At 40.1% G+C, this 26,590-nt stretch overlaps 1 protein-coding gene across 2 annotated transcripts in view; it reads right to left on the bottom strand.

The window, feature by feature from the left end:
• The window catches only part of Fadd (fas-associated death domain protein), a 76,848-nt gene that overhangs the window by 38,825 nt on the left and 11,433 nt on the right, over positions 1–26,590 (bottom strand). For both annotated transcript variants that reach the window (XM_083111472.1, XM_083111482.1), the window contains exons 2-3: positions 11,706–11,786; positions 8,084–8,134 (exon numbers count right to left, since the gene is read on the bottom strand). In XM_083111472.1, the coding sequence (XP_082967598.1) occupies positions 8,084–8,134; positions 11,706–11,786 (132 nt within the window). The remainder of the gene's footprint in view (positions 1–8,083; positions 8,135–11,705; positions 11,787–26,590) is intronic.

Consider the following 26,590-nt stretch of genomic DNA (forward strand, 5'->3'; position numbering starts at 1 on the left):
AAAATGAACGTCAAAGACAGGAAAAGATGGCAAAATGAGGACTGACCACCAAAAATAGTAAGCGTAACCACTCTCCTTTCCGAAAATCCTGGGAACGCCACTCGTTATATCAGACACATTTCTTAAAATCAAGTCACCAGAAGTTTTTATCATTTCGTATTGGAGACTGAAGTAAAGCGCCTTGTACACGATCAAATACATCATGAACAAATCCTTGAATTGAACGCTTAAAAGAAAATGACGTCAGAGACAACGCCATTTTTCTCATTGGATCCACGGTCCGGTCAAAGAATATCTATTTAGGAATGGTTCTAATGAACGCATCTTTATATCCTCATTATATTCTAGAATGTTCCGCAGATAAACGATTCATAAATATTGCCAGTGGTTCGACTCCTGTTATTCAAAAACATTCACTCTCGCGTCTTCCAGAGATTAGAAATTACAACTACGTGTGGAGCTACCTTTGTTGTGCAGCTTCCAAATGCTGACAAGTCTCTACATAGAGCTCAAGTTCGCTACGACAAAGCGCAATAAAAGTTTACGTGCAATATTATCAACACCAGGGTTATAGAACATTCTCCGTCTTGCCTTGATAAGTATTTCTCTCCTTAAAATATCGTCATATTATTCAAGAAGATAAAAATCTAATTTTTAATCGTGTAAACTGAAAAATTCCTGATGAGGCTCGAGCCACATGATCCCCACCTTGGATACGCGCTAGTAACAATAACAAGGTTATAGAACATTCTCAGTCTTTTCTCGATAAATATTTCTCTCAAATTATCATCACATTCAAGAAGCCGAAATCCTAATTTTATCTAGTGTAAACAGAAAAAAAATCCTGAAGGGGGTGGGGGATCGAGACCCCTGATTCCCACCTTGGATACGTGCTATTAACAATAAAAATGTTATAGAACGTTCTCCATCTTGCCTCGATAATTGTTTCTCTGCTTAAATTATTGTTACATTATTGAAGAAGCCGAAAGTCTAATTTTATCTAATGTAAACTGAAAAAAATCCTGGAGAGAGGGAAGGGTCAAGCCCCATATACCCCACTTTGGATGCGTGCTATTATCAATAACAGGGTTACAGAACATTCTCCGTCTTGCCTCGATAATTATTTCTCTCCTTAAATTATCGTCACATTATCTTATTTCACACCACAAGAAACCAAAATCCCCATTTTATCTAGTTTAAACCGAAAACTTTCGTGCCTGCTTTTGCTTACACCTACTGTATTTCTTGCGTTGTTCGGGCACAAAGCAACAGCACAATTGCGCGGCATTTTCCTGAAATGTTATTGTTGTTGGAAAAAATTCTTCACTATCACACAAGAGCTACAGAAAAAGGAAACACAAGGCACTTTCACGCTCCCTCACACAAATGCAGATCCTATAACAAGCGGAAAGGTCAGTGACAGCGTCAACCCTGTCCCGTGAGTGACGTCAGGGTTGGGAACGCCCACGACCCTCTTTTTTCAGCTTCGGGAGGGAAGACTGCGCTACTTTCTCAACTATATTATATACTTACTTTGGTTCAAGAGCTCTATGGACAGCTGGCTCCATTTCCCACAATGAGCAGTACGGAGCTCTGGAAATGTCCTTGGTGAAGGATTGCAGGCTAACTCGTCTCCTTAAGATACTACAGAATTTATGTCGGAGGACCTCGTTGGCCATTCCATGCGGTGGAATTCTTAACCTTCAAGAAAGTCATCCACCAGTTTGGTTCGATGCACACATGTTTTATCATCTTATCATCCCCTGGCCGACTGCACCTCTGAAGAGTCGCACAAGTTGTTGGGAGTACCTCATTTCTGTGTCTCTGGGCAGTAAGAGTAACTCCAGCAGAGACGTACAGCTCGTGTGTCCATTGAGCATGATGTCTTCCCATACCAGTATTCCACCTCCACCAAACAGATCCCTTTCCACGATATTCCTTGGATTAAATCGTGATCAAGGTTCTCTACAGATTAATGTGCGACGGAAATCGTTTTGCAAACTGAATCTGGACTGATCAGGGTCCAATTTCGATTATGCTGACTCCACTGTAAGCCGGCCCTTCTGTGCACTGGATCAAGCGGGACACACACACACTACTGGACATCTTGCATAGAGACCACCTGTCCTCCTCCGAGTCTTTCGTACACAGTTTGGTGAGAGGAACTCAAACTCCTCCTGAGGCAAGCTCTGAGGACAGTTGTGCTGCAGGCCACATCCAGTTTTGTTGTGCAGTTAAAGCCAGATATCGGCCCTGTTGGGGTGTTGTTACTCATTGACAACCTTGTTCTAGCCTACCATGAACATCTTGAAACCATCGTCAAAGCCTAGAAATGACTGTGGTACAGTCAATGCTGCTGTGACTTCAGTCTGTGTTTGACCTGCTTTCAGACGTTTGATCATTCTTCGCTGACATCTTTGTGTCATGTTCTTACTGTACATTGCACACTTTACCAAGATATTGTCCTCTGATCACAATGAGCGTTCGATATAGAATGAGGCACTCTTGTTCTGATATGTTGTGTTTTGTTTACCTTTCTACCACGGGCCTCTACTGTTGCCTATGCGCGTAAGGTGAGTTACACTCCTTGATAAATATTTATGGTGATTGTGCAAATCTCACCCTTCCATTTTTCTACTTTTTGGACACTACTGTATTACGAAAAAGGAGTAATGACGTTGCCTGTGACTTATTCATTCAACATTCTCTGGAGCTATAGGCAGTGTCAATATGACAGGAATGCTCTTCTTGTCATTCACATTTTCTTTTTCTCCCCATCAACAGCCTATTTGGCTGGGTAGATATGGATGTCCCTTTTCTTTCAACTCTAATACTTGGAAGTAACTCCTCCTGATAAAGGTGTGAGGGCCACTTTGGTTGGAGCAAGACGTGAGCCTTGAACATACCTTTTTCGAGAACAGATACCATCGTAGTTTGGCGAAACATTTTATTTTGGTGTCAGGTACGTATACTCTACGATAGAATTTCTTAAGAATCTTGTTATCATATTACGTGTGTAAGACACACCCAAATGTCAACCTCACTTCCAAGTAGTACACCCTTGACTCTATTTTGCTGACTAACAATGCTCTGGCATCTAGGGCCTCCCCGGTGGCACAGTGGTAGTGCCATTGCCTTGTAATCAAGGAGTCACAGGTTCGGTACTCGGTGGAGGCACATATAGTCATTCGGATTCCACTTTAAACTGTGGTAAAGTCCCAAATAGCTTTATTGTGCATAAAGTGGACTTAAAACACCAACTCAATCAATCAATGTTCTGGCGCCTAGACCCATGGGACTTGAGTTGTGTACTGTTCATGTGTTTGTGATTGTCCTTTCATCTATTTCATCTAATCATCATTTATTCTCATCTTTGAAATTAGCCGAAAGTAGCATAAACGAGAAGTAAAATAAATCAATTCATTCTTTCATTCTGTCATCTTGTTCATCGATTCTATGAGAACCAAGAATTGAAAGAGATTCAAGCACATCATCTTCTGCGCCATCAAATATGTTCAACAACCACTTCTTTGCAAGTACAAAGACAAACTGGGATACCATTAATAGATAGTGTGAACGCTGCCCCCAAAGTAAACCCTCACACCTTTCACCAGGAGGAGTTAGTTCCAAGTACTGGAGTGAAATACATAATAGCACGTGTGCGTATTACTTGTGGTAAACTAAATAATGTATTTTTTAAAAAAAAACTTTTAAATAACACTAAAAATGCTTCCTTACGTTTAGGGAGTAGTTCTATGTTGGCAACGTTTTGGGGATCCTACTTTCCCCTTCAGGCTTCACTTGGCAATAGTATCCTACATGCCGCATCACTTATTTTAAAACAAGGATTAGGTTAAAAGGTACATTTGGACATAAAAAAAATGATTTGAAAATCTCGTCTACGCCTTGATAAAAACTTCCAATGTCGGTATCCCTCCCATTAAGCAACCCCAAAGACACAATAAAATGTCTACTCCCAAACTGTTAAAACGTCTCGCCTCTACCTTTTAACCTAATCCTTGTTTTTAAAATAAGTGACGCGGCATGTAGGATACTATTGCCAAGTGAAGCCTTAAAAAGGGGACAGTAGGAACCCCGAAACGTTGCTCAACCAACATAGAACTACTTGCTAAACATAAGTAAGCATTTTAGCGCTTTTTAAAAGGTTTTTTTTTTTAAGACATTAGTTAGGAGTGAAATAACAGCAGAAAAGGAACATCCAAATCTACCAGCCCAATAGCCTGTTGAAGGGAAAAAGAAGAAAATGAAGATAACAAAAAGATCATTCTTGCCATATTCACAGTATCTAGAGATTCAGAGAATATTACAGTTTAAAAGTTGTGGTTGCGGAAAGAGGAAATGTTCATGTATATGCCGGGATCAATCCCTGCGACGTACTGAACTATATCTTTGTAATGCAGATGAAGAAAAGTGTGAAAACAATGACTTACAGGACAGAGATTCAGATCAGAGTGACGAGGAATTTGAATAAAGTGACTGTATTGATCACATGATTTTTCCCAAATGATTACAATCACTCTTAATCTTGATAACAGGCGATGTTATTACTCCTTTGCTATAATAGTTATAATAATAATAATAATAATAATAATGAATATTTTTCACTTTTTAATTAACAGAAAATGCCTCTGGAAAAAATCTGATAAACGAACTCTAAATCAGGATATGGACAGTATTTTATGTGCAGGACCTCCATGGTGGCCATCTTGGATTTTGGACGTCATGTATGATCTCAGACACATTTTCCAGCAAAAAACCTAGTAATATAAACACAGTCAAAAAAGTTTTGCATCAGGATGGAAAATGACAAAATATATATGAAGCAGAAAGTTTATTGACAATGACAGTGGGAATACAAAAGAAAAGATGAAGAACAAGACATGTTGAATGAAAAGGGAACAAAAAAGTACAATTTTCACAGAAGTATTTTGAAAACTAAAATGGCAGAATTCATGATGGAGGCAACAAAACAAAGAACTGTCACAAGAAGACTGTTCGTCATAGCGGAACCATCAGAAACATTGCCTACCACCTGGTGTGTCCTCCCCTGACTGCAAGAAGGTCTTGAACACGCTGTGGCATACTGAGGATAAGACGATCAAGCTGAGCTTGCGGTAAGCGATCCCATTCGTCATGTGCCGCAATAAGAACTTCACGAAGATTGGTGAGAGCCACAGGATGGTTTGCAATGGTATTTTTTAGCATTGCCCATGCATGTTCGATGCAATTCATGTTGGGAATTTGCGCTGGCCAGAGCATGCGACAGATATTTGCCGCCTGCAGATAATCGTGCACCATCTGTGTGCGGTGTGGACGGGCATCATCATCCACCAAGACAAATTCGTCACCAATTTCCTGATGAAATGGTTCCACAGTCGTCTGGAGAATGTCCCTGACATAACGAACAGCTGTTTGTGTCCCTCTAATTGGAATTAGGGACGTTCGACGTCCGAGCATGATCCCTGCCCACACCATGATTCCTCCCATTGGTATGGATGGACCCCCTGGACACCACGAAGCCCCCTCTTGCAGTCCAGGGCCTCGCCACACTAGTCCTCTTCGTGAATCTGGCCTTAGACAGAGCCTACATTCATCGGTGAAGAGCACATGAGAAAAATGATTGAGTCCCAAATTTCGATGTGCACGGGCCCAATGCACACGGTAGCACCGATGTCATGGCAATAGGTACTGGCGCCGGAGAGGTCTTCTGGAATGTAAACCACTTCCTCAGAGTGTGTTACAGGCAGTTTGGTTTGACACACGCACAGCAGAGGCTGCCTGGAGGGCATGGGTGATGTTCCTTGGGTCATGGTATTCTGTCGCTGAGCTGAGACTCGTACATAGCGGTCTTGTGCTGGTGGTGTGACCCGTGGACGACCTGTCCGTTAACGATCTGCTACTGTTCCTCTGTCTGTATACCGCCTCCAGGTCCTACAGACATCGCTTTGCCCTACTCCAACAGCCCTAGCTACAGCCCATTGTGACATGCCAGTCTGCAGTAGCGTGATGATCCTGGCCGGATCAAACTGCACTATTGTACGTCTAGGCATGCCTTGCACACAGCTGCACTCGCTCGCCTTCGCTAACTGGACACAAGGACCACCTAACTACCGTGGTGCTACGCTTGGAACACACGCATGCACTTGCCGACTCCGGTAGTCGTCTGTGGTGATCGGTATTGCAAGTTGACCACGTTACTTCGCACAATGAGCTCTGCTTCATCGGTTCCTGTCCGCTTTGGCATGTTACGTACACTATTTTCATCACTTCTCGGGTGATGAAAAACTTTTTTGACTGTGTTTATAATTGTGTGCCTCCCCTGGACTATATAGGCAATGCTGCATTTTTATGACCGCAAAGACATTTTTCAACCGGAATTTGTTCTAGAGGACAAAACCATGACTAGCAGTAATATCACAATGTTGTAGAATGATTATGAAACAGACTTGTCAGTGTCGGAGAGAAGAAAGAGAAGGAAAGAGAGAAGAACTGACATGATGTACCTTGAGCAACAAAGGGATAAAGTTCAAATAGTTTGATTCCTTTTCATTTCATAATAAATGCCTCATTACTTAGATTTTGGACACACTCAAAAATTTCCCATTCATTTTGAAATTTGCAGATACAAACTCACTTGATGTCACTAGACTGTTGAAAGGGTCAAGAAGCAAATGAAATGTGAGCATCTGAAAGTATGTGAAATTTTCAGAAATGTATGTTTACATATCAAATTTCCACTCATTTTACGAAAGTAAAATTTTCCAAGTTTATTCAAATATTTTTCTAGACCATTCTGTAATATTATATATAATATTATATATTGTACAGAGCATTCCCTGACATTCGCTACGAGACTTGGCGGCAAGCGGCCTGGTGTCAGCGCTTGTATTTCCCGGTGAACGGGGTCCGCGACAGTCGCTAGGGTCGGCTATTAAAATTACAGTTTTCATATTGTGTACTAACATTGACTACAGAAGGTGTTGCAAATGATGTCCCTCTGCTGCAACACATTCCTGGCATCTCCGAAGTAAATTGGCATTTACACGAGCAAGTTCGTCTACTGTAATTCTCCCGATTTCTCGTACAATACTCTCTTTTAACTCACGGATGGTGTGCGGATTGTCTTTGTATACTTTATTTTTAGATTTATTTCTTTTCATTTTTAGATTTAAGAATTTTAGCAGCTCTAAATGGTGTGGTTTTTGAAACACCTGTTTCTTGTGAGAGACAGCGGATAGATTTCTGAGGAGACTGTTCTAACCTTTGTCCTATCTCATCGAGTTTTTCCTCAGTAAGTACACGAGGGTTTTTCTTTCCACTTTTATTCAGAACTGACCCTGTTACTCTAAACTTTTTTACGAGGTTTAATGTAGTGGTCTCATGTGGAACAAGTAAAACTCGATAAGATAAATCCTTTGTTGTAATTTAAACTTTTGTGGCCACAATCTTCAACACATGAACACGACACAACACAACTTCCGAGGGAGGATTATACTGGCGTCAGTCTACAACAACAACAGAAAGGGGAAGAGAGTGAAGGCAGGGAGAGCAAAAAAAAAAAAAACAGACTGTAGCGTGCGACTGTCGCAGACCCCATTCACCAAGAAAGACAAGCGTTGACGCTGGGCTGCTTGCCGCCGAGTCTTGTAGTGAATGTCAGGGAATGCTCTGTAGTATATTTTTTGAGTGAAAATATGAAAGCAGCTGTTCCAGCTGCAAGAAATACCACATATACTAAATATTTCTTTCTTACATTTGAACACCTGTTGTGCCATATTGGAAATTACAAATATGCAAAAAAAAAATCAATATTCATGGCATACACAACAATAATATTTAACATTCTGTGTTTCCATGAAATTCCTCGACCTTTACAGGTTTTTCACCATTTCCAGGGCAGTGGGAACCCTGGTGTAGTTTGTGTTGGAAATTATTTCTTCTTCATTCAATATTAATGCAGGCATAACTTCTTGTATTCAAATGTAGGAAAGAAGAATAAAAATGTATTCTATACTTAGAAGGAATAGTTATCTGATCCTCAGTTCACAGAATGAAATGTTACCTCTTCGTGGAAGCAAAGAAGTTCTTCGTTGCTCATTTCTATTTTGTATCCCTAAAAAGAAAAAAAAAAAGGCATTTAATAACTAGATTTACTAATATGATATCATAATGTGTGTTTTACAATGAAATAAATGTTTGAATGCTGGCTTTCCAATAACATTGGTTCATTGTAGTTTTTCTTATTTTACATAGATTTCTGCTACTTTTAGCTAATTCTATGATGAGGTCGAAAAGTGATCAGAGCAAATTCATGAAGGGACTGTCACACAAAACAACCACTCACACCCCAGAGCAAGAATCAAAACTGGAGCCTATGATGGCAAGATTGTGTATGTGATGTTAAAAATGTACAACAAATATATCTATGTTTCAATAATATTTTAATTTTTTAGTTATTAATGGTTCAAACATTAAATACAGATTGACATGTAGAGAGTTCCAAATGGCCTAATGGATTGAACAGAAAATGTATTTTAAAGGTAGCCTCCTACCTTTAAAGAGCTGAAACTTTGTGTCGGATTACATGACAAAAGTAACAATTTTTTTCATAAAGAGAAATGGCATAAGAAAAAATGAGTGTGAAGGCCAATGACGGGGGAATATTTTCTGGGGCAGGGAGAATGACATTTAGAAAATATCTAAACACCAAACAAAAATTGATATTTAAGATAAAAAAAATATTGTTGCTGTGGGCAGACTTGGAGGATTAGTTCTCTGCCCCTCTGGCATTAAAAGAATTAGTCAAACAGAAAAGTGTGTGTGGTGACATGCAGTGTGTATTGCTTATACTAGATTATTTGATTCAAGATCGACATGTGCCTTCCAAGACCTCAAATCAAGATGAGATTGAGAATAACAGAGACAACTTGATACGAGACCGAGACGCTGCAAAATCTCATCTTGTCTTGATATAGATCGACCACAAGGAAAAAAACCTTGGACGAAAAGTCCCCGTGCAGGTTTCCCTTCTTCCCTCGGGCCATAAGGAAGCATGATCCACTCTCCCCCTCCCCTCCTCGCGGGAGTACGGTGCACAGGAGTAGCGGGTCTGCGCAGGTTGTTTTGCTTGTGGTTCCACTATACCATCCCTACATTTGGGAACACAATGATAACCAACATGTTTTATAAAGCAGGAACATTGCTGTCTTTTTTTTTTTGTTGTTGTACGTGTTTACTTCCCATGTAATCAGGTGCAATATCACTCATCATTCACTTCCCAAGTTCTACCTTGGCCACTTCCTCTCATAAACAACCCTGTTCATGACTTGACTTGTACTTGACAAATGCAACAGCACCATCCAAACGCATTGATCTGAGAGTCCTATTTTCGCTTAGTCCTATCCAACAAAGAACACTATTGTTGTTGATTCTCTCATGAAAAATGCAATTCAAATGTCTGACTGAAAGAGTTAGATATGTCAGTAAGTATTGTCGATATTGATGGTACCAATTGATGTCACACACCTCTTCAAATGAGCCACCCAATATATATCAAACACTACTACAGATTTCATAACCAACTTAACTTTTAAAAACCAGCTGCTCCTGTCCCTATTGAAAATAGCAGCATGTGACCAGAATTCTCATCATTTCTCCAAAATAATTCTTGATACTTTATTTTTGTTTTCATTTCTATGCATATGGAGGTATTACATACTCAAATTTGAATGCAATATGAGTCTCAATAATCACAAAATGAGAACTTCTTGCCGTAGTGGGTTAATGTTTGATTTATTCTTGGTGAAACAGAAAGGACTTTCACAGGAAGTAAAACTTCTACATCCTACCTTCATAAAAACACACTTAGAGATATGGTTGGATCATACTGACTACCTAAATTAATATATATGGGTAAAATTTCAACTTTTCATCTTGTTGTTATTCAATATGGTAAATACAAAGGCACAATATCATTCTTAACTGAAACATTGGCAATGTAATAAATAATTAATTTTCGTAAATTGAAGACTACTTTCAGGTTCCCTTGGTGGCCACTATTATTGTCTGTGTTTTAAAGTAAAATTAATCACAACATTAAAATAATCTGATGCACGTGAAACACAATTGTATTTTGATATGCTGACCAACTACTGAATTGTGCAAGATCCACTCTGAAAGAAAAACCTTGCTGTGTATTTTATGAAACCTTGAGGAGAAAACTACATTAGCACTTAATTGCTGTCTTTCCCTTTGCTTTGGTAGTTTAAATCACTGAATAATGGGTTTCGTCGAATTATTCAACTGCTCTCTTGTAATTTATGAAAAAATCAAAAATAATTTCAAGGACAGATTATTTTTAGGTAATTTTAAAAAAATATTAGGTCATTTCTTAATAATTTCTAAGTCATTCTATGCATCATTTTTTTAAGATTTTTTTAGGTCATCAACTTCTGAGCCCTAGTGTCACAGATACATAAAAATATGTTGCCAGATGTTCCATAAAAATTTTAATAACTGAAATTATACAAGGGGGTTGATCTCAACATCAAATCGTTACCTAAGCATTTATTCTGTTCAGATCGCCATACAATCAATCAAGTAAATAACCAAAGAAATTATGAAATGCACTACATCATGTGCTGTAAATAATACAGGGTGATTTCTTATACATGCCACCATTTGTTTTGTGTACAGAAAGTAGAAAATGCAGTATGTAGGTTTGATAATGGTGTTTTCAGGATGAAGAGTGTTGGGGAAACTGGTGAGAATCATATTCGAAAGCCTATCATTCCACAAAACAGGATGCCGCACGCTGCACAAGTTCAGATGAGCTGTGCACCAATATGCAACAGTTGCTGAATGTTGTTTTTTGTTTGGCATTGTTGTAGATCCTTCCACCTGATGGTTTCCACAAGATGGCGCGAGACCTCACACGGCAACAATAGTTCTTGATTATCTTGAGGAGATGTTTGATCACCATGTGTTCTCTAATCGTTATCCCCAAGTGCACGGGAAGGGGTTTGAATGGCTACCTATGTCACCGGATATGACCCGCTTTGACTATTTTCTTTGGGGTTACCTTAAAGACAAGAGTATTTCAGATTAACCCTACAAGAACTGAAAAAAGATATAGAAGCAGAAATATTCAATATTTCTGAGGACACATTAGCAGCAGCGGTGCGCAATTTCGTTGTCAGGTTGTGCCATGCCCAATATAGGCAAGGGGCACACATTAAACATATTTTGGTTTAAACTCCCACGTCTGTAGCATTTCACTGAAGTTTGAAAGGTGTACAACACGTGGTTCGTAACTTATGGCTAATTCCAATGGTTCCATGTATAAAAAAATCACCCTGTATTATTTACATGCATTTTGTTTCATTCTCTGAGCTGTGTGTATTAAGAATAGATAAAAATAATAACAAATTAATGTTCAAACTGAGTAGCCATCTGAAGCTACTGTGGGAAGAATCCTGCAACCAAATATAACAAATCTCTTGTAATTTGTTGCAACGTGTCATATTATTATTGTACTCCAGATGCAGGTCTTCCATGTATAAGAGGTATTATAAGCCAAACCACATAACTGACAAGTATATGAAACAGATTGCTGTTTTTACATAAAAATATTATAGTTCAATGCAATAGAACCAAATCTTATGAACTATACTATAGCACATTACCTATTTGACCATGCTGCCATGCAGATCTTTCTTCCACGATCATCCTTTCACTTATGTATTGCTGATTGGTATTCACACATCCTAAAAGAATAAATAAGAATTACTGACAATATCCTTCCATGAATTTGCAACTCAATTCTGTGATTAATCAATGTAAAAAAATTCTAGTAATGTTGGATAATATATACGCAAAATATATGATAACAGAGGAATTTCTGCAGAAAAATATAAGAATTATCACACTTGTTGTAAGTTTGAAAGCTCTGAAATTGCTAAAACAACTTAGTAGTTCCCATGTTGAAAAACCTATCTAATTTTCAAAATTATTACACTAAATTATTGTATCACATGTCTTTGATTGATTGTTTGGGATCATTTTATTATTCTTTTTCTGCCACTAATCTGCTACCCGAGAAGACCTGCCCCACTATGATGCCATCACAGGCTTCGGCCCACAAAGACCAGCTCTTGCCATGAGTACATATTTTGCACATGATGTGATATTATTATTAGGGAACGGAACTTTAGGTAAATAAATGTTTTTTTCTGAGATAAGATAGAAACCCTCCTTTTTGCCAAAATTCTGATCATAGCCTTATATGTCAACACAGCAAATTTTATTTTACATAAAAACACATATTTTCCAGTTTTCCGTATATAAATACATATTTTGCGAATTTTCATTTTAATTACATAAAATTGCTCATTTACTTCAACTACCTCGAAAAATGTTTATTCTCCGCACCTCTTTCATATCGAGAGTGGTAGGTTTGTTTTGTCATTGGACACGATCGCTGGCAGACTTCTGGCACCTCGCCTACGATCCTATTGGGGGAAAATATTACCCCCACTGGATCTAACCCTCAAGTGCTAATGTCTAAATGTACAGACATTTTTGGGAAAAATCAAGATTTTCAAACTTTGTGCCAAATTGCACGTGTTGTGGAAGGTGAGGAAGAGGAAGCTTTGGAAAACTTCAGCGTTAGTGGCATTTCATGCTTCAAATATGCAAGAATTGTTTCTTGTGACGTGGAGCGATCTTTCTCGCAATATAAGATGCTTTTTAGAGATAATCGTCACAGATCTACAACGGAGAATTTGGAAAACTATGGTGATCCACTGCAACTCTTCCAAGAAATAGCTCACTAAGAGGTAAGCATTTAGAAACTGATTTCAGGTGTTTAAAATGCATGTAATTTATTTGTTTTTGTTACCAAATGTTTTTTTTATTTTTGTCACATATTTTCAACATTTATGATGCATAAAAATAAAATATTTCTAAGTTTTTTAGCACATAAAGTTCAGTTCCCTAATTATTATATTGGCTGCATTGCCCCACCCCCTCTTAACTCCTCAGCTGCTTTTTATAGCACCGTAGCCAACGTGAAGATGATATAATAGTGTTATCCAGGATTCCTTTATTTCAATTTTCATGCAACTATTGGTGGATTATTGAGATGGGTGATGCCGCCAGATCTAGACGATGAAAACTAAGAATAAATTGTCATCACTTTAAAGTTAAAGGTATTAGCAGTGCCCCCACCCCTCTGGCACCTAAAATTACCCTAGGAGGCACTTTATGCAGCCTCCGCTAATCTAGTCCCTGAAAGTCAACTTCAGCTATATTTAACTTGAAATTTTGGTCTTTTATGCACATCAGGTGTGGCAACACTGCCAAGATGGCTGTAGGAGGCAAGGAGAAATGCATTACTTTATTTTATTCATTCTCTCAGGAATATCAAATATCCAATGACGTACAATAGTACATGGACGGAAAAAGTATAACATTACTACGTGTATTTGAAGTTGAAGTTCTGTTGTGGACTGACGCCAAAAGCATAAAGAACCAACAGTGGATTTTTATATTTAAATTTATAAATAATATATAGAACTGTGTTTTATAGGTGAGGTTTTAACATACAATATTTACACACTAAACACTGTATTAGTAATTATTTTTTTATCAACGTTGTGAACATTCCATAGAACCAGTAACAATTTCTTACTCTTTGACTCCCAACCCCCCAACCCCCCCATTTCCGGCTTTCTCACATGATTTAGCGATGTTTTGAATACAATGATGCTCAACTTCTTATAGAATGATTTGCTATACAGGGTGCTCGGAAATTCCCCTTACAAACTCCTAGGGCTAGTAGAGGGGACTGAGTAGACAATATTTGGAATAGGAACCCATGTCCGGAAACGTACCGTTTCCATGCTACAACCATGACAATGTGTCGGATGTGCCTGTGTTGGTATGTAACCTGGTAGACAGTTCATGACGTCAGAAGATCACCTGATGGCACGTGACGTCTACAAATTGTTGCGTTCCACTGTCGACACAGGTGTTGATCAATGAATAGTAAGTTTCTTTTTTGTTCCCTTGGCATTGTTACCAAATAAATTTGTTTGTATTATGGACTGAGTCACACGTCATTCACTTCTGTACCTTACGTAACACCTCATTTGACATGGTTGTAATAAATGATTACACTTTAGGTCATCAGGTGATCTTCTGACGTCATATACTGCCTACCCGGTTGCATACCAACACAGGCACATCCGACACATTGTCATGGTTGTAGCACGGAAACGGTACGTTTCCGGACATGGGTTCCTATTCCAAATATTGTCTACTCAGTCCCCTCTACTAGCCCTAGGAGTTTGTAAGGGGAATTTCCGAGCACCCTGTATTTTACTTCGCTTCTTGTGCCACTTTTGGCTAAATTGCGAAGATGGAGATCAGTGATGATATGATGAAATTGATGAATGAACACTCACAAACGGCCATGCCCAGGCCGGGATTCAAACCCGGAACCCTTGGCATCGTAGCGTGATGTGATAACCACTCCGCGACGGGGGGTGGCTCAGCTTCTTCTGTACAGGGAGGTTATTTCAGTCTTTTACCGCGAGCCCATCGGCCGCTCAGCGGCACCTTCATGCAACACGTACCGGCAAATTGCGTTACAGGAAGTCCGTAACAGAAACCACTTGCTTTGTAATGTTTCCACTTTTCACAATTACAGTTACAATTACAATTGAAATAAGCACATAACTTGCCGCAAGGATGCTGGAAAAGGTGTCCTCCCAAATACAAATATTTCTGGCACCTTATTTCTGACATCTAATCTTAGATTAGACATCGCTACTTTATCCTCAGTTGTCGCGAGAGCACCGGCAGCTTATCGGGGAAGTTGTCAGCCGCAAGAGGGTGCTTCATACTGCACGAATGCGACAGTGTTGGCAGAGATGCCAACCGTAGGGACTTTTCACTATATTTCGCCCACGTAGGGACAGATTTGCCAAATGAGGGACAACGTAGGGACATTTTTCAATCTTGAAAAATAACATTTTATTGTGCAAAGGTGCAAAGCTTACTCGCCAGTCAGTTGCACTTTCTTTGTGCTCGGTTTGGAATGAATGGATTAGTTTATCTGGATACTTTAGCAAGGAGGAGAAAAAATAACTAACTAACAAATCTCCATCAGAATTTTGGAACATGTTATCGGTTACCAAGAACTTTCTTTTATCAAAACATTTCCACTCTCGCGAAAATAGTGCTAACATTGCCACATTCTAACGCGGGAATGGAAAGAATATTTTCAATGTTAAGTGATACAAAAACAAAAAAGAGAAATAAAATGGGGCCAGAATTGTTAAAGACTGCAGGAAATATAGCATCACCAACCAACATCTATCTCTTCACAGCAGTAGCAGCATGTATGACTTCAAATAACATAATCAACAGTAAATGACTCAACGTTATTCATTAGGGGTGTGCGGGATCCCGAAAAGTCGGGACCAAGATCGGGAAAAAAAAATTCCCGTCCCGATCCCGACTTCGGGAAATGACTTCCAGACTTTTCGGGATCCCAAGCAGTCGGGAAATACCAAATGGTCACTTTAAAAAGTCATTAATTCTAGAAGTTTTCTGCATTTTATCATAAATTGTAAGTTTTTACTCTAGAAATGGAAAAACAATCACTTAAAGTGAAAATGACGTGTAGAATTCAAGATTTCCTGAGCTTCGGGAAATTTCGAAAATTTCCAGACTTGGTCGGAAAATTGCAAATTTTTCCCATCCCGAATGTCGGGATTTAAAAACATTCCCATCCCGACCCAAAAAATTCTGTCCCGCACACCTATTATTCATTAAGGCAAGAATTTACAATACCGAACCATTCTGTAATTTCTATGCTACGTCTTATACTCACGAAATTATTAGTCGTGATGATTTATCTCAAGTTAACATGTTGGGGTGAGGTGAAAAAATTGTTCATTAACGTGTAGAAGTTGTAAAATAAGCTTTTCAATTCTCGCAATGATTCTCCGTACACAAGTATGGTAGCCATATTTGTTGATATGAACAATAGACGTTCGCAATTAGTTATGCTGTCTACAGCATTGCCACACTGTTGATTTCATACTTGGAGAGTATGGATTGTGCAAAAATGGTGGAAGAGAACAGTAAAAAAGTTGTTAATGTTGTACAGATTTTTAGGTGAAGTGTGCAGGAGGATTGCCGTGGGGTAATTAATAAACTTATGGATTTCGGTATATTGCCTAAAGAAGGTGATTACATGTGACAGTGACAATCACGATGTAGAAGAACATGTGGAATGTGGACTGATTTGATTACAGGTAAGTTTGGCAACAGTGCATCGATCGTAAAATTGCAGGATACGAAAATGGCATCTTCGATGATGAACGTTTGCCGTTAAAGTGCTACGAAAATAAGATTTTTTTATCGGTTCGTAATCACAATTAGCGTAAAACCATTCACGGATAGCCCCACTGACCATTCTCCGTAAGGTTAGGTTAAGTTAGGTTAGGCAAGGCAAACATAATTAAAATTTGGGGTCGAAAAACCATGCACGGGTAGCCCCACAAACCATTGACGGATAGCCCCACGAACCATTCACGGCAAGGTTAGGTTAGGATAGGATAGGCAAACATAGTTAAAATTTGGGGTCGTAGTAATATCAGGAATGTATATTTCGTTTCTTAAGTACTGGAAACACAAAATCTTCCGGTAAATAATGAGCAATCATGCCGATCGCGGACCACTCAAATTCACTTATTTTGCAATTTCTATAGGTGACCCCCAAATTTTAACTTCAAATTCGTGATTAGGAGGCCTCAATTAGTGAGTATGCGAAATATTACAAAAATCGGGGAGGGGTCCTGTATTGTAAATTCGCTCCATCATTAATTGTGGAAGCACCGAGCAGAAAGATTTGGTAAGTAAATGTGTATATTTTATCTTCTGTTTCGCATGCTAATGAGGTGTTGTTTTTTTTAATAGCTTTACTTGGCGTAGGGACATTTGGTCAGTTGTAGGGAGATTTTGACTACGTCTGTAGGGACATTGCCGGAAAATGGTTAGCAACACTGCTATAGACGTAGTGAGTCTACGCTCATTCATGTTCACTTCTGTTTGCATTTATCAGTACGCGAGTTGTTTATACTGTGTTATTGAGTTGGTGTGCTAGTGCTTTATTGTGTGTTAATTGTTATTCATTCATTAGTTATTCCGCTAAACAAATATAGTCTTGAACAAAGAGTTTTTATGTATGATAATTACGTGAAAACGAACTCTTGCAGAAAAGTGGTCAGGCAATTACGAGAGACAGGATCTCTTGAACCTAAGAAACGTATTGTATTGCTGTTGAAGGAGGTCATTTTCAATATCTCTTATAACACAAGAGGTTAGTGATCATTATTATTACTTTTAAATATCATTTTACACTATCGGTTTGCTTTATGCGCCGGGATGCTGTCTTCCCTTTCTGTCAACTGAGGATAAAGTAAGCGATGTCTAATCTAAGATTAGATGTCAGAAATAAGGAGCCAGAAATATTTGAATTTGGGAGGACACCTTTTCCAGCATCCTTGCGACAAGTTACGTGCTTATTTCAATTGTAATTGTAACTGTAATTGTGAAAAGTGGAAACACTACAAAACAAGTGGTTTCTGTTACGGAATCCCTGTAACGCAATTTGCCAGGACCTGTTGCATGGAGGTGCCGCTGAGCGGCCGACGGGCTCGCGGTAAACAACTGAAATAACCTCCCTGTAGTATGTACAATTGCTAGTTGGTGGTTTCCTGGCACTTCATTTTCAGAGCTGGCACCTAGCTCTGAAGAAGATCTTTCGAGCACTGCATAATAGACAATATTTAGAAATCCTCTTATCCACTAATGAACTCTGGTTTCTTGTCTTTAAAAACACAAGGTCGCCTTCTTTGATTTCTCTCCTTCCTTTTCAGCCAACCTTTTCATCTCATTTCCTCTTAACTCCTTAGTCCTAACTTTTACCATTAACAGCATTTCATTCCATTCCTGCAGCAACTCTTCTGTACCCAGTGCCTTTTTTACAGAATTATCGACTTGCTCATTTAAATGTACAGCAATTGGGGCTTCAACTAAATCTCATTCACTGAATAATTTAACAAATTCACATTGCGACGTGATTTGGCCAATCAGGATGAGAATGACTGCAATACAGTCTCATGAGGCGGTTTATTTCCTGATGTATCCTTTCCACTAAATTCGTTTTAGGGTGGTAGCTGCTACAATAATAGACCTCCACACCGAACTCAGATATTTTTTGCTGAAATTTTCGGCTTATGAAACATGGACCACGATCGCATACTAGGCGTTTTGGCCTGCCCAGATGTACGAAGTAACCATTTGTTAGCTTATCTATCACTCGATCTGTTGTAGCACCTGTTATGGTGTAAGCTACTAGGTATCTAGAGAAGCCATCTAGAACAGTCAAAAGATATTTCTCCCTACGGAAGCCAGTAGGTAATGGTCCTTGCAGGTCAACGAACACTTTCTCTCTCAGTTTCTTGATAACATGCAGACTCAGATTCGACTTAACAGGATGTTTATCCACCTTTCTCCGGGCAAAAATTTCGAATTGTTTATCCAATCTTTCATGTCTTGCATCATTCCTTTCCGTGCGAAGGCTTTTATTACTCTGTTGAAAAAAGTCAGAAATGTTCGGAATTGTCATGGAATGTCATATTACATTTCCAATTAAATTTCTAGGTAAGCAAATCCTCCATACATGCTCAAGGTGAAAATCATTGCACATCAATAAGTTACTTTCAATCTTGTAATATTTCGACAAATGTATTTTCCTTTGGCACTTCCTTCCGACTTGCCTGTTTCTAACATTTTAAAAATCATTCTTAGTTCTTCATCCTTCCTTTGTTCTTGTTTAAGTACGTCCACATCCAGCTTCAGGTCTACCAAACTAATACTTTCAATAGCATTAACAAATAGTCTCTCTTTCTCAACATCTGGTTGAAACCTTGATAGCAAATCTCCTAAACAATTATCGACACCCTTTATATACTGGACCTGGAAATTGTACTTACTTAATTCCAGAGCCCATCTACATAATCTAGGGTTCCAATGCTTACTAGCTTTTAACCATTGTAATGCTTTGTGGTCACTTAGCACAATAAATTCTAGACCAGACACATACATTTCAAACTTTTTTTATACAAAATAAAATAGCAACACACTCCAACTCGGTAATACCGTATTTCTCTTGTGATGGATTCAATTTTCTACTGGCATAATGAATAATTCTTTTCTCCTCATTCATACAGTAGATGCATCCCAACTTATGATAAACTTCTTTGAGAAATCTGGGCAATATAACAGAGTTTCTTGGGTTATTAACTCTTTCATGGAGTCGAAGCTTTCCTTTTCCTCTTCCCCACATCCACTTTTTGTTATTCTGCAACAACTCTGACAACGGAGCTACAACTTCAGAGTAGTTAGGCACAAGCCGCTTTACCAAAATGAAACTGCCTAAAAGATGCTGTACTACTTTTCTGGTATGTGGGATAGGCAATTCCACGATGCTCTTTAACTTTACCTGGGTCTATTCTCACGCCTTCTCTGGAAATTACATGCCCCAAGAACATGACTTCAGATTATCCGAACTCAGTCTTTTTCAGTCATGGGGCTTGTGAAAGCTGACACTCCAGTGGTGACGCCGAAGGGCAGCTTGCGTAAGTTATACATTTTCCCCTCGAATATGAATGCCGTGCAGTCCATTCTATCAGTCGTTAAGGGTATCTGAAAATAGCCAGCACAGAGGTCCAGAGAAGTAAAGTACTTTTTACCGTGAAAGTTCACCAATATTTCCTCCAATTTCTGCACTCTATTGTGCTCCTACAACTTGATTTTCGTATTATTTGGTCTAGGAATTAATTCGTGCACCTGGACAAGATATGGCGTAACGAGCGTATCGTCCCACAGTTCCGTGTATCCACACATGCGTTGAAAACTCCTGTCAGCGTGCATCGTTCGTAGTATAGGGCAGTTCATTGACGCATCAACAACAGCATTTTGTAGTCAACTGAACATGGCGCAGTTCGTGCCAGATAAAGTGTTTTTGCGGGGTGTTCTGCTTCATTACTTTAACATGCAGAAAAGTGCTACCGAAAGTCATCGTATTTTGGTGGAAGTGTATGGTGACCATGCGCTAGCTGAGCGAATGTGTCAGAAGTGGTTTGCACGGTTTACAAGTGGTGATTTCGACCTGGAAGACCAAGAGCGACCTGGACAGCCAAAAAAATTTGAAGACTAAGAATTGAGAGCATTGCTCGATCAGGATTCGTGTCAAACGCAGGAAGAACTTGCAGAAGCATTAGGCGTTGATCAAACAACAGTTTCCAAACGCCTCAAAGCCATGGGAATGATTCAAAAGATGTCACATTGGGTTCCACATGAATTGAAAGACAGAGACGTTGAAAGACGAAAAACCATTTGCGAATTGCTGCTTCAAAGACAGAAAAGAAAGGGGTTTTTGCATCGCATTGTTACTGGCGATGAGAAGTGGATCCATTACGAGAACCCGAAACGAAAAAAGGCCTGGGTGAAGCCAGGTGAAACAGGTCCATCACAACCGAATCGAGATATTCACTGTGCAAAGGTTATGCTGTGCATATGGTGGGATATGAAAGGTGTGGTGTACTATGAGCTGCTGCAACCGGGTGAAACTATTAATGGAGAACATTATCGACGACAATTAATGCGTTTGAAGCAAGCTCTGGCCAGGAAACGACCAGAATGGGAGAACAGACATGATAAACTTATTTTTCAACATGATAACGCTCGCCCACATGTCGCAAAACCGGTCAAAACCTATTTAGAAAATGTCGGATGGGAAGTTTTACCCCACCTGCCGTATTCACCAGATGTTGCTCCTTCGCACTACTACTTGATCGATTGCATGAATAACGATTTGATTGGACAGCGGTTCACTTCTTCAGAAGATATCGAAAAATGGGTCTCTGACTGGATTGCTTCAAAGGATGAGGACTTCTTTCGCCACGGAATCCGTAACTTGCCTGACAGATGGGCGAAAGTGGTGGCTCGCGATGGAGAATATTTTTCTTAAGGTATTTATGTATTTTGTGTTTGAACTACAGCTTCAATGTGCGCGTAACAACCGCACGAATTAATTCCTAGACCAAATAGTAACACGAAAGTCCACCACTATTCGTTTTTCAGTGGAGCGCGGCTTAGGCACTACTAGCAGGGGGTTGAGATATGTACAAGGGTCGTTCAAGGTTGACCGGGATTTTCGTACATAAAAAATCGATGAATAGCCGGATCATGATGAAACGTGCGGGTGACGTAATGTATTCCTTCGCGAGTAACTAGCACCCGGCATGACGTATTTCGCGCATGCGCAGCAGTTGCAGCGAACATGGCGGCAAGCAGTGTGTCTGTGGCTGTGGAGCAACGGTGTGTAATCAAATTTCTCGTGAAGGAGAAAGTGAAACCAGCTGAGATTTTCAGACGATTGCAAGCACAGTATGGTGAACAAACGATGTCGTGGACAAGAGTGTACGAATGGTGTGAGCAGTTTTGCGAAGGACGGGAGCTGGTGACAAATGAAGCGCATGGACACATTCGCCCGACTGCAGTCACACCAGTGACTTCTGGGACATGAAGGGCGTTATCCATGTGGATTTTCTGGACAAAGGGAGCACGATTAATGCCCAGTATTACTCCACATTGTTGAGTAGTGCTGTACGAAAGTCCATTCGCAAGAAAAGACCTGGGATGTTGTCTGGAAATGTCATTCTTCTCCATGACAATGCCCGCCCTCACACGGCCAATGTGACAACAACAACTCTGGCCGACATGCGCTGGTAAGTTCTGCCTCATCCCCCCTACAGTCCAGATTTAGCCCCCAGTGATTATGATTTGTTTGCACCCCTTAAAGACCATCTGGGAGGGGAGAAATTCACGACAGACGAAGCACTGCGGAGCGATGTCCTCCAGTGGCTATGACAACAACCAAGTTCTTTCTATGCCAAAGGAATTCGGGAGCTGCCAGAACGATGGCAACGGTGCCTTGGCGAGCACGGAGAATACTTTGAAAAACTGACATAGTTTGGTGTTTCTTCTGCTATCTACAACCTTAGTGACAATGAAGTTCGACCAGTCACAAATATAGGAGTGCGTTGTGAAAGAATGAGAACACATTCATATGCTGAACATATTTCTTTCAGCAGGCTACATGGAACAAAGGAAAACATAAATTTCCGCTGCAACGCAGCCATGTATGGTGTCCACACAAAATAAAACATTTTCGTCCATCTACACGTGACATTGAAGTTCGACCACTGTTAGAGGGGATCCTGTTTACCATGGTGTGACGCCGCCCCGTCGGCGAATAACTGTGGCAATGCGTCGGGGCATGCTGCGGACGAGTCGTTCAAGGTATTCCACATCCATGCGGTGCCATTCCTCCTGCAGGCAGGCGATAAGAGCAGCAACTGTCGTGGGTCCCCTCTGTTGCACACGTCGCTTAAGAACACGCCACACATTCTCAATGGGCGAGAGGTCGGGACTCGATGGTGGCCATGGCAGAGTTCGCACGTGATGGCGAGTCAACCATTCTCTTGTCAGCCGCGCTGTATGAGGCCTGGCATTGTCGTGTTGAAAGATGAGACGCCGCCTGTGGAACAGGTGCCTTCGCACTGTGGGAAGATGCCGCTCCAGTATGCGTGTATAGGCGTGTGCATTCACAATGCCCTCACAGACGTGTAGTGGGCCAAACCCAGATGCCGTCATGCATCCCCATACCATCACTGACGCAGGTTTCTGTACCCGACGTGCATAACATTTTGCTTCATTCTGTTCCTCCTTCCGACAAATGACTGTTTTCCGTATTTTCCCGTACACAACATTGAAAATGGATTCGTCAGTCCACAAAACCCTGTTCCACTGCCGAAATGTCCATCCCCGGTACATCCGTGCCCACCGTAGTCGATTGCCTTTGTTCAACATGGAAAGGAAGGGTTTACGTTTCGCCTTGTACACTCGGTAACCGCATCGCTGTAGGTAACATTGAATGGTTCTGGTTGACACTTCAATGTGAAAGCGTTCTCGAGTCCACTATCGTAATTCGGCCACAGAAACATGATTGTTGGTCTGGATATAGCGCCTAAATATCCGTAGGTCACGCACGCTCAGCAGGCGTTTTCGACCGGGGGCCTTACCTGGCTCTGCAGTACCCGTATTTTGGTGGTGTTTGATGATGCAGTGGACGGTTGACTTGGGTAAGTTCAGTTGGCGCCCGATTTTCCGTTCACTGAGTTCATCCCGATGCAACTCCACCACTCTTCTGCTCACGGTGTCGTCAATAGGTTTGCCCCTAGCCATGTTGATGATGCACTGCGGTTCCTCGGTGCACAGCATGCGCTTATATACGGTGGAGTCCCTTATCGTGTCCGTGACGTCATGCTTCCGTCGAATGCGCCACTATCTGGAATTTTCCGTTTGGGTCTGGTGCCTGGTCGAAGTTCAATGTCACGCGTATTGTTCCCCGTTTTCGTTCTTTACGTGACCTTGGGTGCAACATGCTGGGATCACGATTTTTGCCTGCTCACACGCCTCCTCTTACACACATGCGTCACTTCTGCGGGTCACCCATTCCACCGCCTATGACTCTGTGCATTTAATCACGTATTCCTTTCTGGTCGAACTTCATTGTCACCAAGGTTGTATTTCCTCTGCAGAAATAAAAGTCCCGGTCAACCTTGAACGACCCTTGTAGATTGCCCCAATTCCACAATTTCGTCTCGTTCCCATTGCGATATTTGTTGCCTCATTTCATCTCTCAAGGCGAAAGGGACAGGGTAGTATTTCCCCACAGCTGGCTATTCGTCCACCAATTTGATATGATACGTAAACTTGTTACATGTTCCTGGCCTGTCTGAAAAAACTTCCACTAAGGGCACTAATCCCCTTAACAATTTTTCTTTTTGCTCCACAGTCAAAGTATTTGACTTTTCCACTCTGGCTTTTAAGTCTTCAACACTGACATCTCGTACATCGCTAGGTTCTAATCCTGATCCCACAATCAAATTCGATTGATTTGGTGTTTTAAGTCCACTTTATGCACAGGAAGGCTAATCGGGACTGGATCTACAGTTTAAAGTGGGATCCGAAAAACTTGTGCCTCCACCAGGTATCGAACCCGGGACCCCTTGATTGCAATGTGACGATGCTACCACTGCACCATCGGGGAGGCCCTCAATCAAATTCGACATCACTTCCTCTTTATCTTCATAATCAAACCTCAGTAATAGTCTAACAATTTCTTGACCAGTGTTAGTCTCGAACAATAGCTCCTTTTCTCGAAAATTAAGTGTAGCTTCGATAGTAAATAGAAAGTCGCTACCAATGATGGCTGCTACACTTAGTCTCTAACCACAATAAACTCAATAAGCACAGCGGTTCCTTTTGAAGCAGTTAAAATAACAGATTTTCCCAGTACTCTTGATTTTGTCTTTCCACAACACAACATGATCCACTCTCTCTAAAGAAGGTCTTATGACACCAGCTGTAATCTTTCTAAAGAGATCTCTATCCGAGATAATCAACACTTGACTTCCAGAATCTAATAAGCACTTAATAACTTTAGAGTTCATTTCCACCTCTATGCATACAGAATGTTTTATCGACTTTATTTTCTCCATGCTATTCAATGTGTCCCCTTGTTCCATTACATGCTCTTCTTGACTGTCCTCGTACCTTCTAACCTCTATTTCACAGATATACGAGAGTTGTACATTCAATAGTGACAAGAATTCTATCACAGTTGGTTTATTCAAATGCACTAAATCTATACTTTGGCTACTATTCTTTACTACGTAATGTTCATATTTGTTAAAATCAATTTCACCATTAGTGCTATAAAATATTTTCTCTACATCCACCACTCTCACTCTGACATCATCTTGACTTTTTATGATACTGTTGAAATATGTCAGTTTTTTCCAATGATCATAGTCAGAAATAAGTGCTACAGCAGGAATGGGAGGGATTGAACATAAAATCACTTCCTCACTTCGGTCTTTCAAAAATTCCACCAGATATTCATATGCATCTTTGAAGCTTTCCTTGTCAGTAAATCTCATATCATCATTGGTTTCAACTAGCACCAATACCTTTTGCCACTTACACTTACGTTCTTCTCTTTCCTCTTTATCCTCCAAGGCATCAATAAGTTCACTCACTTTACATCCAATTATATATATTTCTTCCCAGCTGCCTTCTAGTCATTATCTCTCCTACAAAACATTGCTAATCTTCTTAGTGAACTATCCCCTAATAATGCATAATTTTTCAAACCTAAAACAGAATTCTTAATGTCAATATTTGTATAAACAGCAGTATGATCTTTAATAACACCAAAATCCAATTTTCGGGTTTTCTTTGACCTCACGTCTCCTGCATGAGCTTTACTTGTAATAACATAATCTTTATTTTCGTTATCTTCACATCAACTTCTTACACAAATGCATTCAAGAATTTCTTTCCTTTGATATTTTAAGTAATTAGTGCTGTTTACCTGATGGCTTGGGAAACCTTTCAAATATTCTTCTCTTGGATTTACTTGTCCACCTTCCTTTTTGATCTGTTTATTATTCTTACTACCCGAATCGTTAATGTTCTTAAGATTAGTATTTTCTTCTTCATCAATGTGTTTTTTCTTCCGTGCACCTCCTAGTGGCAGAACCCTGCCTCGTTTTTTAGGGCCTGTCGAGTATGGATCTCAGCACTGACAATTTCATCTTAATTTCAGTTTCTTCGGGAAGAAGATTTTCATATCCTGGATTCTGAAAGTTCCGGACATGCCGAAAAGTAGGTTCTTTGTTGTCCATTCCCCTGCTGCCGCTTAGATCTTCCATCTCTTCCAAAGTTACGGTTTCCAACACTTCTCTATTGATAATTGCGTCGGTTTACTGTCGGACTCCTTTCTGCTTCACTAAAGTCTCTGACATCTTCTCTCTGAGTGTAACTGAAATTATCACGTCACGGTAAATTAGGGCCCACATTAACATTGCTGATCTTATAATGTCTTTCTTCCCTTCCACTGGCGATTCACTCGTTATTTTATCTACCTCAAAAGGAATGATGGCTCTTTTGTTCCATGCCCAGTAATTCGTGCCTTCTCAACAAGTCAGCAACCGAAGATAAGGTCTTACATTTAGCTGTTCGTAGCATTTCCCGAACCCTAAATGGAAGTTGATTCGTGATTAAGCTCACACATTTATCTTCAGATAAAAGTAGGCTCGAGTAACTTAAGCTGTCTAGCATTGTTCCAATAAAATTCTTTTACAGTTCTACCACTGCCAGGAACAAATTTTTGTGCAAGGAGTTGTGCTAATCTTACAGACTTCAAGTCTTCCGACTCAAAAGTGCTCAAGAATTCCCTTAAATGTCCTGTAATCCTTCAACTTATGTGTATTCTCTACATACCATAATTTTGCTGTTTTCACTAGAATGCAAGGTATAATGCTCATGGACTGGTGTTCATTTAGCTCCATCAGTGTCA

The sequence above is a fragment of the Lepisma saccharinum genome, chromosome 1 (assembly GCF_977018435.1).
Source record: "Lepisma saccharinum chromosome 1, izLepSacc3.1, whole genome shotgun sequence".
Taxonomy (NCBI): Eukaryota; Metazoa; Arthropoda; class Insecta; order Zygentoma; family Lepismatidae; genus Lepisma; species Lepisma saccharinum.